Source organism: Vigna unguiculata, chromosome 1, assembly GCF_004118075.2.
Source record: "Vigna unguiculata cultivar IT97K-499-35 chromosome 1, ASM411807v1, whole genome shotgun sequence".
Lineage (NCBI taxonomy): Eukaryota > Viridiplantae > Streptophyta > Magnoliopsida > Fabales > Fabaceae > Vigna > Vigna unguiculata.
In genome coordinates this window covers 24,398,388-24,411,139 of record NC_040279.1, presented here as the reverse complement: position 1 = coordinate 24,411,139, position 12,752 = coordinate 24,398,388, and the positions used below count along the sequence as shown (strand labels likewise).

The 12,752-nt window shown below is 29.4% G+C and overlaps 1 protein-coding gene across 2 annotated transcripts; it reads right to left on the bottom strand.

Moving 5' to 3' along the window:
• Nucleotides 1–222: 222 nt before the first annotated feature.
• Nucleotides 223–7,221, bottom strand: LOC114182515 (casein kinase 1-like protein HD16). Of its 2 annotated transcripts, none has more exons than XM_028069400.1 (17): nucleotides 6,820–7,221; nucleotides 5,597–6,069; nucleotides 5,077–5,202; nucleotides 4,903–4,976; nucleotides 4,719–4,788; nucleotides 4,584–4,639; nucleotides 4,430–4,501; nucleotides 4,226–4,320; nucleotides 4,037–4,103; nucleotides 3,823–3,952; nucleotides 3,510–3,728; nucleotides 3,280–3,410; nucleotides 2,184–2,358; nucleotides 1,976–2,066; nucleotides 1,205–1,362; nucleotides 920–1,108; nucleotides 223–415 (listed from the first exon to the last, which is right to left on the bottom strand). In XM_028069400.1, exons 2-17 carry the CDS (start codon nucleotides 6,008–6,010, stop codon nucleotides 356–358), a joined length of 2,127 nt encoding a protein of 708 aa, XP_027925201.1. In that variant the 5' UTR covers nucleotides 6,011–6,069; nucleotides 6,820–7,221; the 3' UTR covers nucleotides 223–355. The 2 variants fall into 2 exon arrangements, with proteins under 2 accessions (XP_027925201.1, XP_027925209.1); XM_028069408.1 differs by having other exon boundaries at nucleotides 6,825–7,221.
• Nucleotides 7,222–12,752: the final 5,531 nt, after the last annotated feature.

Sequence of the window (12,752 nt, the reverse complement as noted above, 5' to 3'; positions counted from 1 at the left end):
TCTAGAAATCATTATTTGTCTTAGAATTCATTGTTAAGTTTGACGCTGGTAAAAATTTATACCATTACATACAAAATCTTAAATTGTTTAAACCACCACCATCAAACATGGCCAAGGTAAACCATTGGCTCGGGTTGGTTGGGGAACATGCTCTCACCAGCATAATTCTGACTTTATCCTTAACTTTTTTCTTTCTTTATACAATTAAACGAAATTTTTATATGGAAGGGAATTATGTGAATGGATTATGGGGTCAAAAGCAAACCTACCCATTCCAACTTAATAATCATGAAAATATTCTCATCATAATAATTTTGCCTCGTTTTTCAGGGATACAAGCAAATGTTCACAGAAGCTAGCAAACAGTTCGCCCATAACATATAGAGGCAATGTAGAGATTCTTGGCCCATTTTTCCTGCAAAAACATCAAACTATATATCAATACCTAGCGGGGGCAAATCCTACAGAATCAAAGCAGTACCACATCACAAAAAAATCCTATAGAAATCTTTGTATTATTTTGATAAGTTGTTCTCTAGGTTAAGATCATTCTCAATAAAGCTATCAGTACTCTCCAGATCCTCCTAAGTTAATATTCCCCATCAAAAAAATTGAAAGAGTACCAAAAAACTCGAGAGGATAACCAAAAAGGAACAGCAGTGGCACACCATAGAAAACTGTTAGGATTTTAATTTCCTTTTTTTTTTAATTAAAAAGAACAAGGTTCACAAATCACTGTAATTTCAGATATTTTTATGCGTTTTCAATGTTGGATCTAATTTAACCATATTCATAATAAAGATTGTCCAATTAAATTAAATTAAGAAATAATCAAACCTAAATATGGATTCGCAAACACCAACATGCATGCTAAAACTGCACACATCCCAAACACAAAATTAATATAACTGGAAATTACCTTAACATGGGTACTAGGAAAAGCAGATGTACGAAGCGTCTCCTGAGTTTCATCAAGCAATTTCCGCTTTGGTATGCTCAGTATGAAGGCTGCCTGGTCACTTGTAGCAGCCATGGAAGTAATCCGATAACCATTCTCCCATCGACGGTGGATTCCTTCACTTGGATATAAAAAGTCAATCTCCACAACCTTGCATCATCAAACGGAAAACAAATTCAACAATCAGCGTTTAAAACATTCATACAATACCGAATACCAAAAATTAGTGGTGAAAGATTTATATACCTGATCAGAATACCCAGAATTCCTGGACATGACGACACCCCAGCGGCTGCCAGCAGTAGTCATTGAGGTAACATGGAATCCTTCTTTCCACTTCTTGTTTATCCATTTGAAAGGAAATGATTCGCTGACTTTGTATGACTGCTGCGTATAAGGAGTTCCTAAAGCAAGGATTCAAACACGAGATAACAAACAGAAAGTCATTTAGTTTGAAGAACAGTTGATATTTCTTTCATTCCATAAACTAAACGAGGTAAAACAAAAGTAACTCCACTGTAAAATAATTTAAAATCTTCTTTTGTCAGCTTCTTTAACTAACGTTGTTTGCAAGAAAAGTTCATTTTCATTACGTAGCAATTCAATTGCATATAGGTTAAAAAAGACGGAACATATGGCATGAAAACCACCATGCGACCAAGGATAATAAATGTCTTCTATAATGCAATACAAGGAGAAGCTCAAATTGATATTAAAAATAACACATTGCAGTAAATGCAGCCTTGCAAGTTAATATTACTCGAGACACAATAATTAGCATCACAACCACCATGCGAACAAAAAACACAATATATTCAAAAGTTAAAATCACCTATTGCATAAAAGTTTGTAAAATGGGACAATACTTTAAATTCAAAAATGGGGGCCATGGGTTATGGTGGCCAAACGGGCCACGATAAGTAAACAATGGCAAAGTATAAAGATTTAGGTCAGGCTTTTCAAGGTAAATTAATCAATAGTGTATGAAAGAGGAGTCGGTTATAAAATTATATAAACCTTTAGACATAACAACCAAGGAACTCCCGTTAACTGCACCAGCGATGGCACTGATGTAGTAATTTTTCTCCCATTGCTCCATTATCCAATCCTAAAAGATCAAAATACCAGTAGTTCAGCACAAAGACATCAATTATTTAACTCATACATATTTATTTTATTTAACAAAAAATAAAATATATTATAAATCAAGGAAGAGAAAACACACCTTGTGCAGGAAGGCCAAAGATAACTCATAAACTTGTGAAGAAAAACCTGTTCCTGCATCCATGATTAGTGCCCATAAATTTGCTGCAGAGGCCACACAGCTTATATACAACCCATCCTCAATACCCTTGTCGACATGTTGTCGGAGCCTAGTGTCTGCAACATTATAGTGATATCTACAACATAGAAAATGTTATTTAAGACAAGATCAAGAAAAGTAAACACTTTTTTCTTTAAATGAATATGCCAATGCTTATGCTGGACATATCTTGTATACGTTTAGTCCTTTCAAGATAACTACCACACATAATAGTAATTAAAAGCCATTACTGCTTTTGTGGCAATGGAAGCAACTAGTATAAAAGCAATATAAACAGAAAAAATCAATAAACCTAAAATCAAGTAATAATAAGTAGGTTCATTTAAAGAACTAAAGGTTACTAAAATTGTAAGCAGAACCCGGGATAAGTAGTTACAAATCAGGTAGTTTTAAAATACGTAAATTCATTTAAAGGATTAAGAGTTCCTAAAATTCTAAATTGTACTGGGGAATAGGGGAGCAGTATAAGAATCATATTTACTCGAGACCATGAAATTCAGGGTAAAATTTTCGAGGTTTAATTTATAAAATGTCCTTCAGACTAGTTCTCAAACACAAGATTATTCAGCTTTCCTGAACAATGTCAGGTTGCACCTTTTGCTTTCGTGCAAAATGATTCCTTAGTTTGCTTACTCCTATATTTGCATTCTGCTTCAGATACCATTGGCCAACTAGGCAATATTGTTTCATTCTATCACTAGGTTTGAAAGGATGGCTAGTTTCATAATGAAGGAATTTGAGACTTCAACACGCATAGATATATAGCTGACTTCATATGGCCTCACAGGTGAGCAAATTATGGGAAGCCCAAATCCAATAGTCAGGAATGGAAAATTCCTGAACCATGACACATTTTTAAAAGCGAAAAGAAAGAACGCCCCAGTCAAGCAACAAAACTCATCTGCTCGGACATCAAAGCAAGAAAATTTTATGACTTCACACATAATCTAGAACATTATTAAGAACAAAGCCAGACAAAGGATGATGTAATAACTACCTCTGCTTCATGGGACGACGTGCATTATACACTGATATCCATTGAGTAGCAGGACTCCCCAATCTAACTTTCTTCTTAGGTTGTTCATCTTCTTCAAGATTTATAAGCATCCTACCTCTTTTTTGACCAACCTATTTATGCAAGAGGTTTAGCAATTGTATACACACTGCAATCAATCAAAATAGATGATATTCTATTAACACCCAAAAGAGAAATATCAAAACAGCCACCTTTAAAGCTCCATCTATTCTGATAGGTCTCAACGGAGTGCATGGTTCAATCAAGCTTTCAAAAAATGATATAAGCTTGGAATAATTTGGCTCCTCATCAAATCTCATATTAGTAACAGCTTCAAGAAACTGCTTAAATGGAGCAGGACAGAAGCAACACATCAACTCCGGGGAAGTGGCCATCTTTTTCTTACAAACAAGAAAGCTTTTATTGTCACCCTGTACATTTGGTCAATAGAGAGAAATTATATCACATAAAAAGAAACCTCTAAGAAGCAAGAATCAACATAAAACAAGATCCTAAGAACAGCACCTGATAACCCTGCCATGGTAATCTCCCTTTTATGAGAAATATTAGTGTGTATGCCAGAGACTCAAGATCATCCCTTCGACTTCCAGTCCTACCCAAATGTGCGTGTACACTAGCATACCTTATCGTTCCCCTGCACAAAAAAGCATATTATAAATATGTAAAAACAAAATATAGCCAAACAAACAAAAGCTTGAGACCCATAACATTTACAAACCTGAAAATATCAGGTCTCTGGTCATAATCAACATGTAGACCAGATGATGCATCCTTCCATCTAGAAGCTGAAAAAAATGCATGGCATGGACATTGATGAGCCATGAAAATATCAAGTAACTCCAATAATTATGAACTATAGGTGAAACAGAGTCAAAAACAAAAACAACCAGTTTGAAAGCAAAAATACCTAGACCAAGATCAATAAGATATAGTTTCTTATCATCAGCAGATCCGGGCTGGCCAAGCAGAAAGTTTTCTGGTTTCACATCCCCATGAACAAACCTGATTCCATGGTATGAGTTTCATTAAAAAAATTCATTAGTCATGACAAAGTCAAAATGAATGAGAATCTTAGGATAGACAGGACGGAAAAAACATCACACGCATTTACCCTTTCAAGTGAAGCTTCTCCAGAATTGATATAGCCTCTACGGCAATGCATGCGGCCATACTAGGAGACATTCTGTTCAGAACAAAAACGTTAATGGGCAAATGTGGGAAGTGTTTAAGTAAATTGGGCTATTAAGGGAGAATCCGAATCTTACGATTGGCCAAGAGAATTCCATACATCCCAAAGACTGGGCCCAAGCATGTCCATGACCTGAAATAAATTGTTTACTTTAGACAATAAAGAGCAAATCAATATATGCTGATATAGGAAACTGCAAACTATATCTTACCAAAATGTAGAAATCTCCTTGTCGGCCCTTGTAATGAACCCAGGGAATTCCATAACAGCCATTCAGAGTACTTTTCAATGTAAAAAGTATAAAAGTGAGAATTACATAGTATCATTAGATCAATTGAAGCTAAAAATATATTTTCTTGATAATCATGTTCAAACACAAAAGGCAGATTACTCACCTGTAAACTTGCCACTCATAAGGAGGCCCATAATTGCAACCCTTACTGTTTCTGTGCTCAAACTTAAGTGCAACCTGTAAAGAAGGTTAAAGTATTAAAAACGAATGTATCATTCAGCATAGGCTCACCACTACTTCATTACATCCTTAGAGAGATTGAAATTCCAAGTAATACCTCAACCGCATCAGGACCTGTTCGATCAGAGCCACCACTTACCCTTCGACCAACATAAACTTGACCAAAACCACCCTTACCCAATTTCCTTTCTATCTTATATATAGGAGAGTTACCAACTTGTACCTGCAATTAATGAGAAAATATTCACCTCAAATGAAGTAACAAGGTACTACCAAATCTAACTAAAAACAATAACTGCAATGCAGTCTGGAATAAGTGGGAAACATAATAAACGTTACTCTAAATATGTACAAGAAAACATCTATTACCAAACTCAAATCTTCTCCTGAACGGCCAAATTAACACTAACTCAACACATCAACAAAACAAAAAAGGCAAGAAATGCAATAAATATTGTAATATAACCATTATATCCAGCACCAGCATACTTGTTAAGATTAAAGAATATACCAGTTGTAACTATGGTTACTAAAGTTAGCACCATGAATAAAACAAAATTATATTTGGAAAAGTAAATAACGCTATCCACGAGAAGTAACATGCAACAAGGGTATACCCTCTCAGGAACAGGAGTTGTGCTGGGTTCTTCCTCAGCTACAGCCACCTTATCTGCACTTCCACCCTCCATCGCAATGTTATTATTGGCCACTACCTCTACGTGATTGTAAACGGGTTCTGGAGCCCCTAAAGCAACAGGTTCAGGTAAAACTTCGCAAGGTTCAGGGTCCAGATCAATCAATCTTGCTCCACGGCCTCTACCAGCTGCAGTTCGCCTTGTGGGTACAGCTGGTGAAGGCCCTTTGCCTACAGCTGTGGCATTACCACCTCTCCCTCTTCCACCTCCAACTCTCCTCCTAGTTCGATTCTGAGCAGGTTGTGCCCAATTCTCTCCTTGTTCAACAGGCAGTGGACTAGGCTGAAGATCTCCAAGCCGTTTCGACCTTCTAGCTCCACTTCTCAACTCTGGCATCCTCTCCCCATTCAAATCATAGCCCACTTGAGTATCACCCAAAGAATGGTAAAATTCCTCTGCAATGACAAAATCAAAGCAAAAAGACAAATGAGTTCAAAGCATTCACTGAGAAAGCTTTTTAGCATCAAGAACATAACCTCCTCATGATCAACTGAAAAATTATAAAGACGAGAAAATATCTAAGGAACCAGCCTCAGTCAGCCATCAGATAACAACATAAAGAAAGTAGAGTACTGAAAAAGCAGTAGATACCAAGAAAAAAAAGATTCCATTTTCAGCAAAATATACTCCACAACCAAAAGAATGTCCCTAAAAGCATACAAAGAAACCCGTCACTTTATGCATTCCAAATTCAACGCTCACCTCTTATATCATCATTGTCGGTCAATATCTTAAACTATTTCACAGAAAACCAAGAACAGAAAAGAATCAAAAACATAAAACACAAACAAGTTCCTATCCTAACATCAACAACCGAAACAGATGACACAAATTCCAACAAACTCCACCGATTGCTTCATCTGAAACGCCGGCACCACTAAAAACGAAAAAGCTCAAACCAGATGGAACACTCAAGGAGAAAAACCAACAAATCTTCAATCCGATCATTAAAAAATCATAAATATTTAAAAAAAATCACAAAAATAAAAAAAAATCCCCAAACCGTCATCGCATCGCACACACTCACCGGCAACATCTATCTCAAACCGATTCACACCAAAAAAAAAAGTCCACAAATTAAAATAAAATAAAATAAAATAACATAGATATTCCAAACTCTGCAGAAAAATAGAAGGCAAACAAACCTCACAGATCGATCCGGCGAGCTGCGGAAATGGAAGGATCGGGGAGCGATGGGCGTAGGGACGAAAAGCGAGGGCGATCGAAGTGAAGATCGTGAAGGAAGGAGTGAGGAATGAGCCGGAAATGCGTAATGGTGGAAGAGGAAAAGGTGGAGGAGGCTTTGAAAGAGTGAGCGGAAGGAAAGTATGGCTAAAGCATCGTGATGGAGAAATTTAGGGTTCAAAGGGAAGACGAAGAAGAAGAAGAAGAAAGAACGGTTCGTGAGAGTATATTAGGTGGATGAAGATATGGGTTACCCTCTTTTGGTTTTTGTTATCTCTGCTTCTCTTTTCTTTTTCTTTTTTTTTCTTTTGAAAGAGAGAATGCGGTAATGGTGAGTTTATTGTTGTTGGTTGTGTACGTGTGGGTTTGTGTGAGAAACTGTTTCTTTTGTGTTTTATTTATACACCATGCAATGCAAGTGTGCCCTCATTCGCACCAAAACGATATTACAACAATTTTTTTTATTCTATTTCCAATTATCAGTTTCTTTTTTTTCCTTTCTTAAAATTAAATAAAATATATCCGTTTCATGCAATTCAAATTTTTTTAATTTTAAAATATTTTCTTTGACTTTTCATTGTACTGCAGTTACAAAGTCTGATAATTGGCCGATTCACATGTATGCATGAATGTATAAAGATAGAAAACGGTATTACAATAATTACATTATGTGGGGTTTGATTTAATTCTCAACTTTACTTAATTAATTAATCTGTTTGTTCTTTTAACTTTTTATCTTAATTGCCTCTGAATTATTATCAGTTCATTTATTTATTCGAAAACACTAGAGAAGTAAAAAAAAAATAGGGATTAGATTGTGTGAGAATCATCTTCATTTTCATTTTCTACAAGATTTTGTATTTATTTTGGTGTATTTTGTTTTACAAAAAAAAGTCGGATAATAATAATTTGGAAATTATTCACCCGTTAGGTAGGTTACCAAAGACGGTTGTTTTAGATGAATAATAACGTTATTGCATATCAATGTTAAATAGTTTGAGTATATGTTTTTCCTTTATATGTCTATCTATATATTTATCTGTTTATTTGCATGCTAAAATAATTCCGTAAAAAATATTATTTAGTAGAAATTATTAGGAAGTTTCGTAATCATGGATCAAAATTAAATTTTCAAAATAAAATCAATGTTTTTAATTGCATTCAATAAAGAATTAAATACCTGACATTAATATTATTTATATTTTGATAATTAATATTTGTTTTAATGATTTTCAGTAGTGTTTTTTATTTATTGCACAGTTTTCTTTTGAACTAATAATTAAGGATAGAAATTAAATATTAAATTATTATATATATAACACACGTATCATTTTACACTATATCTTTTAATTTAATTTAATTCAAATCATAAATAACGTTATAAATAAGATGTAGTCATATTTGCATGATTGTGTTATGTTTATTCACAAATTAATTTTGTAATTTTAAAATTATGATTTGACAATTCAATATGATATTTATAGGTTTAAAAAAAATCATGAGAATTGTTCAAAAATAAAATAAAAACGGAAACCAAATTCATACATGTTGAGTTCAAAATGAATTAATCCAGTTTAGTTTTCTTTTTATTGAGTCAATAATTTTATAACTTCATTGGATCCATCACAGTTTGTGGGTTAACTTATAATATTTTACCTTTTAGTTTATTTTATATTATAACAGTGGATTAACTTGACTTATTTTTAGAACAGTATAATCAAAATATTCATTTATTTCGCTAAACATTATAACAAAAATATCAATTTAAAATTATAGTCTCTTAAAACATCTATAACAATATATAAATAGGATTTTCTCTTTTGTGTCCATATTTCATAATACCAAATATGTCCTTTACAATATAATTATTTATTAAATTTTTTAAAATTAATGGTTATTTTTACCTATTCTCTCTATTCATTTCATTTTAATTTTAATAAATATACATTTATTTTATATATTAATTTAATAACATTATACTATTATCATCTACTAATATAATATCATTTATATTTAGAAAATGTGTTACAAAATGTGTTTACGTTAGTTATAATAAAGATATTAGCTGAAAATTGTAGTATCCACTTACATATATAATTAGACAAACAAATTAGTTAAACATGAAAACGATTTAAATATGATTAAATAATATTTTAGTCTTTAAAAATATCAAATTGTCAATTATATAATTAGAAGTAATAAATAATTATAATATAAAACTTATAAAAAAAGATAATAAATAATAAATAAAATGTTGTATTTGTGGGTTATGGATCAAGTCATTTTCAATCTCATTCAAATATTTTAACTCATACATTAAGTAAGTAAAATACAATTTAACTCAAAAAATTGTAATATAACTTAACATCCGTTGTTACATTTGCGAGTAGACTCATTTAACAAAAGTGAAATTATTTGATTTATTTTTTCATAAATTATAATCAAAGTTAATCTATTTCATCAAACATTATTATAAAAGATAGTTAAAAATAAAGTGTTAACTTACACAAAAAAATCAATTAAACTTTAAAATTATACAAATATTATTGAATAACATTGTGTATTTAAAAAAATCAAATTATGAACTTACTTAACTAGAACTAGTAAATAATTATAATAAAAAATACGTACGAAAAATGGTAAAATTTTAAGAAAAGGTTATTGGTGGTGAGTTATGAGTAGGGATGGCAACGGGTCGAGTCGAATATAGATAGTGTTTATCCGTTATCTGATCCGCAAAAAAAAATCACTCGTTATCCAGATGTTTACCCATTTAAAAAATATCCACAGATTTTTTAAAAATTCGCAGTACCCTTAGATACCCATATATCTGCGAATATTTAAAAAAATATACATATTTTATAAATTTTTTAAATAAAATTAAAAATATAATATATAAATTAAATTAAATATAAATTAAATTTTAATTTTAATTTTAATTTTAATTTTAATTAAATTTAACCTAATAAAATAGAAATTGAATTTATATTTATATTTAACTTAATAAAATATAAATTAAATTTTAATTTTAATTTTTTGTTAATAACCGATATTTGCAGGTACAGTTAATATAATACTCACACCCAATCCCTTTATAAACAGGTATTCAAATATCCGCTATTCGTTACCTACGCGTAATAAATATCCACGGATAATAATTATTCATCGCAAATTGCATATACTCGCGAGCACAATTATTTTTGTCATTTCTAATTATGAGTCAACTCACTTTTAACCTAGCTCAAATCCATTTAATCTACAAATTAAGTGATTCAAATTTAGTTTAATTCAAAAAATTGATTTCTTTTCTAAACTTAATCCGACGCGGAACTCATAGCGAGTGAAGCTTGCTCACAAGTTTGAATCTATTCTTATATTCTAATTTTTATTATGTGGTTCTGTTTTAATAATTACACTTCAAAATATTCATCCTCCACTGTATATATGTAGATTAGGGTATTTGAACGTTATAAGATTCAAATTTAAAATGTATAATATTTGTTGATTTAGTTTAACTAAACATAACATTAGGTATCTTATTTTATATGTTATATTATAAAAGAAATTAAGTTGTGGGTACAAACTGTTTTTCTAAAATTAAGGCTTTTTAAAAATATATATTAAATAAATAAATAAATTAGGGAAAGTTGAAATCAATAGAATATTGATAATTAATAATGAAAATGTTATATTTAAAAAATAAATTTCATTAGTTTATTTAAACTATAAATATAGAATGTTCTATCCCACTTTAGAAGGAAACAAATTTGAAAAAATTATATCAATAAAGATTATATTAATATTGTAATTTTAGTGTATACTAATTGGAAAATTTGTTATAGTTTAATGTAATTGATGATATATTTGGAAAATTAATTTAAAAAATTGTATTTATTGAAATTAGAAATCAAACAAAAGTTATATTTACAAAAATGAATATTTATATTTATTGTTGTTAATAATATTTATATTTATTTTATTATTAAAAATGATAAATTGATTTATTTGAAAGTAAAGATGAATCATTTATATTTTCTAACAATATTTGTATTTATTGTTTTCTCATTGGTATGTTAAGAATGATTTTAGTTCTTATTATTTTTTGGTTCAATTTAGTCTTTATATTTTTAAAAAGGTTCAATTTGATCATTTTAGTCGAGTTTGACACTAAAGTTGTGTCCATACATATTACATGTCAGTAGGTGGAATTTTTTTTTTTTTTCAAAAATGTAAACGGTCACATGTCAAATAAAGATTGTTTCACATGACGGTGTTTGTGTCATGTAACAGTGTCTTATATTCAATCTAGTCCTAATATTTGAAATATTGATTTAATATTAACACACACACACACACACACATATATATATATATATATATATATATATATATATATATATATCAAAATAACTTTTTAGAATTTATTCATTAAATCATTCCACTTAAATATTCAAATTAATTTTATTTTACATTTTTTAATTTTAATAAAAAAATTATATTTTAAAACTTATAAATTTTTAAATGAAAATGTAAATGTAAAGTAACACTTATAATTTTTAAATTTTATTTGTCACGTTAAATTTATAAAGAAGTTAACAAAGATGTAAAGTATATTAAGTTAAAAGATGTAGGTTTATTTGTCACGTTAAATTTATAAATAAGTTAACAAAATACATTTTTTTAAATTATTTCAAATATTAAAATTTAAAAAATTAGAATTTGGAAGTGTCATTTTACATTTACATTTTTAATATTTCAAAAAATGTATAAGCTTAAAGTAGATATTTTGTTTAAGATTTAAATTGATAATAAGTGAAGTGATTTTATGTATAAAATTTTATATTTAATTGGATTAAGCTATAATATGATGAATTTTAGATCATCATTTAATATAAATTATGATTAATGATTTTTTTTTTTTACTTTTGCAGTTTGTTACTACATAAAGGAAAACATGTTCCCACTTAAATAAAACTTAAACTTTCGCAATTCACATTAATTTCTATTCTTTAAATTTGATTAAAGGATTGAAAAAAATATGAAATTTGAAAATCCTAATTTCGTTTATGTCTACCTCACATTAATGGTTCTAATTCCACATGACATTGTTGCGTGCATTGTCGAATGGAAGAAATATAAATGGAGATTGAAAGAAGTTGAGACTCGGGAGAAAAAAAAATTAAGATTTAAAGTTTATAAAAAGTTGTAATTGTGAATCAATTTATTTGTGTTAATATATAAGATGATTGTAATATATTTGATTTTTCTCTATCTAAACATTCTAATATATGAATCTAAGTATCTTAATTTGTAAATTTAAGTTATTTACCTCAATTTAAGCACTCTAATTTAACTTTTATAAAGATTTTAGTTTTCCTAACCCAAAATAAAATTATTAATACCTAAAATAGTTTTTTATTAAGATTAAATTCATTTCTCGTCTTGGACGATATTTTAAATAATAACGAAGTATTTTTTTTTTAGTTAATGTTAACGGGTTGTAGTAAATAAATTCTAATCAATACAAATAAGAAAATTAGAATATATATATATATATATATATATATATATATATAAATAAAGATAACACCAACTAAATAAAATAATAATAATAATAATTTTAATATTTTAAAATTAACTAACATGTAAATAATATTAAATTTGAAATAAAATAGTTTTTAAAAAACTAACAGATAATAATTTAGTTGTATTTCATTGAAAGAAAATTTTTTCAATTTTATTTTGCCTCCACCTTAATTTTGTTGTCTTTCTCTCAACTTACTTTTCACTTTTCCCTTAAACTTTAATTTGTCTCATTTTCCCATGTTATTTTATGTTTTGGAACAAAGATAGAACAAAATTGAAATTAGGCTGGAACACAACAGAGGTGTAA

What these genes read in the sequence shown, in the direction of transcription:
- LOC114182515 (XM_028069400.1), bottom strand. Translation starts at nt 6,010, where the DNA reads ATGCCAGAGTTGAGAAGTGGAGCTAGAAGGTCGAAACGGCTTGGAGAT. An exon ending in AAGGAGATTTCTACATTTTG is followed by an intron (nt 4,640 to 4,718) that starts GTAAGATATAGT and finishes AATTTATTTCAG; the next exon opens with GTCATGGACATGCTTGGGCC. An exon ending in CTTGGTTGTTATGTCTAAAG is followed by an intron (nt 1,363 to 1,975) that starts GTTTATATAATT and finishes TCCTTGCTTTAG; the next exon opens with GAACTCCTTATACGCAGCAG.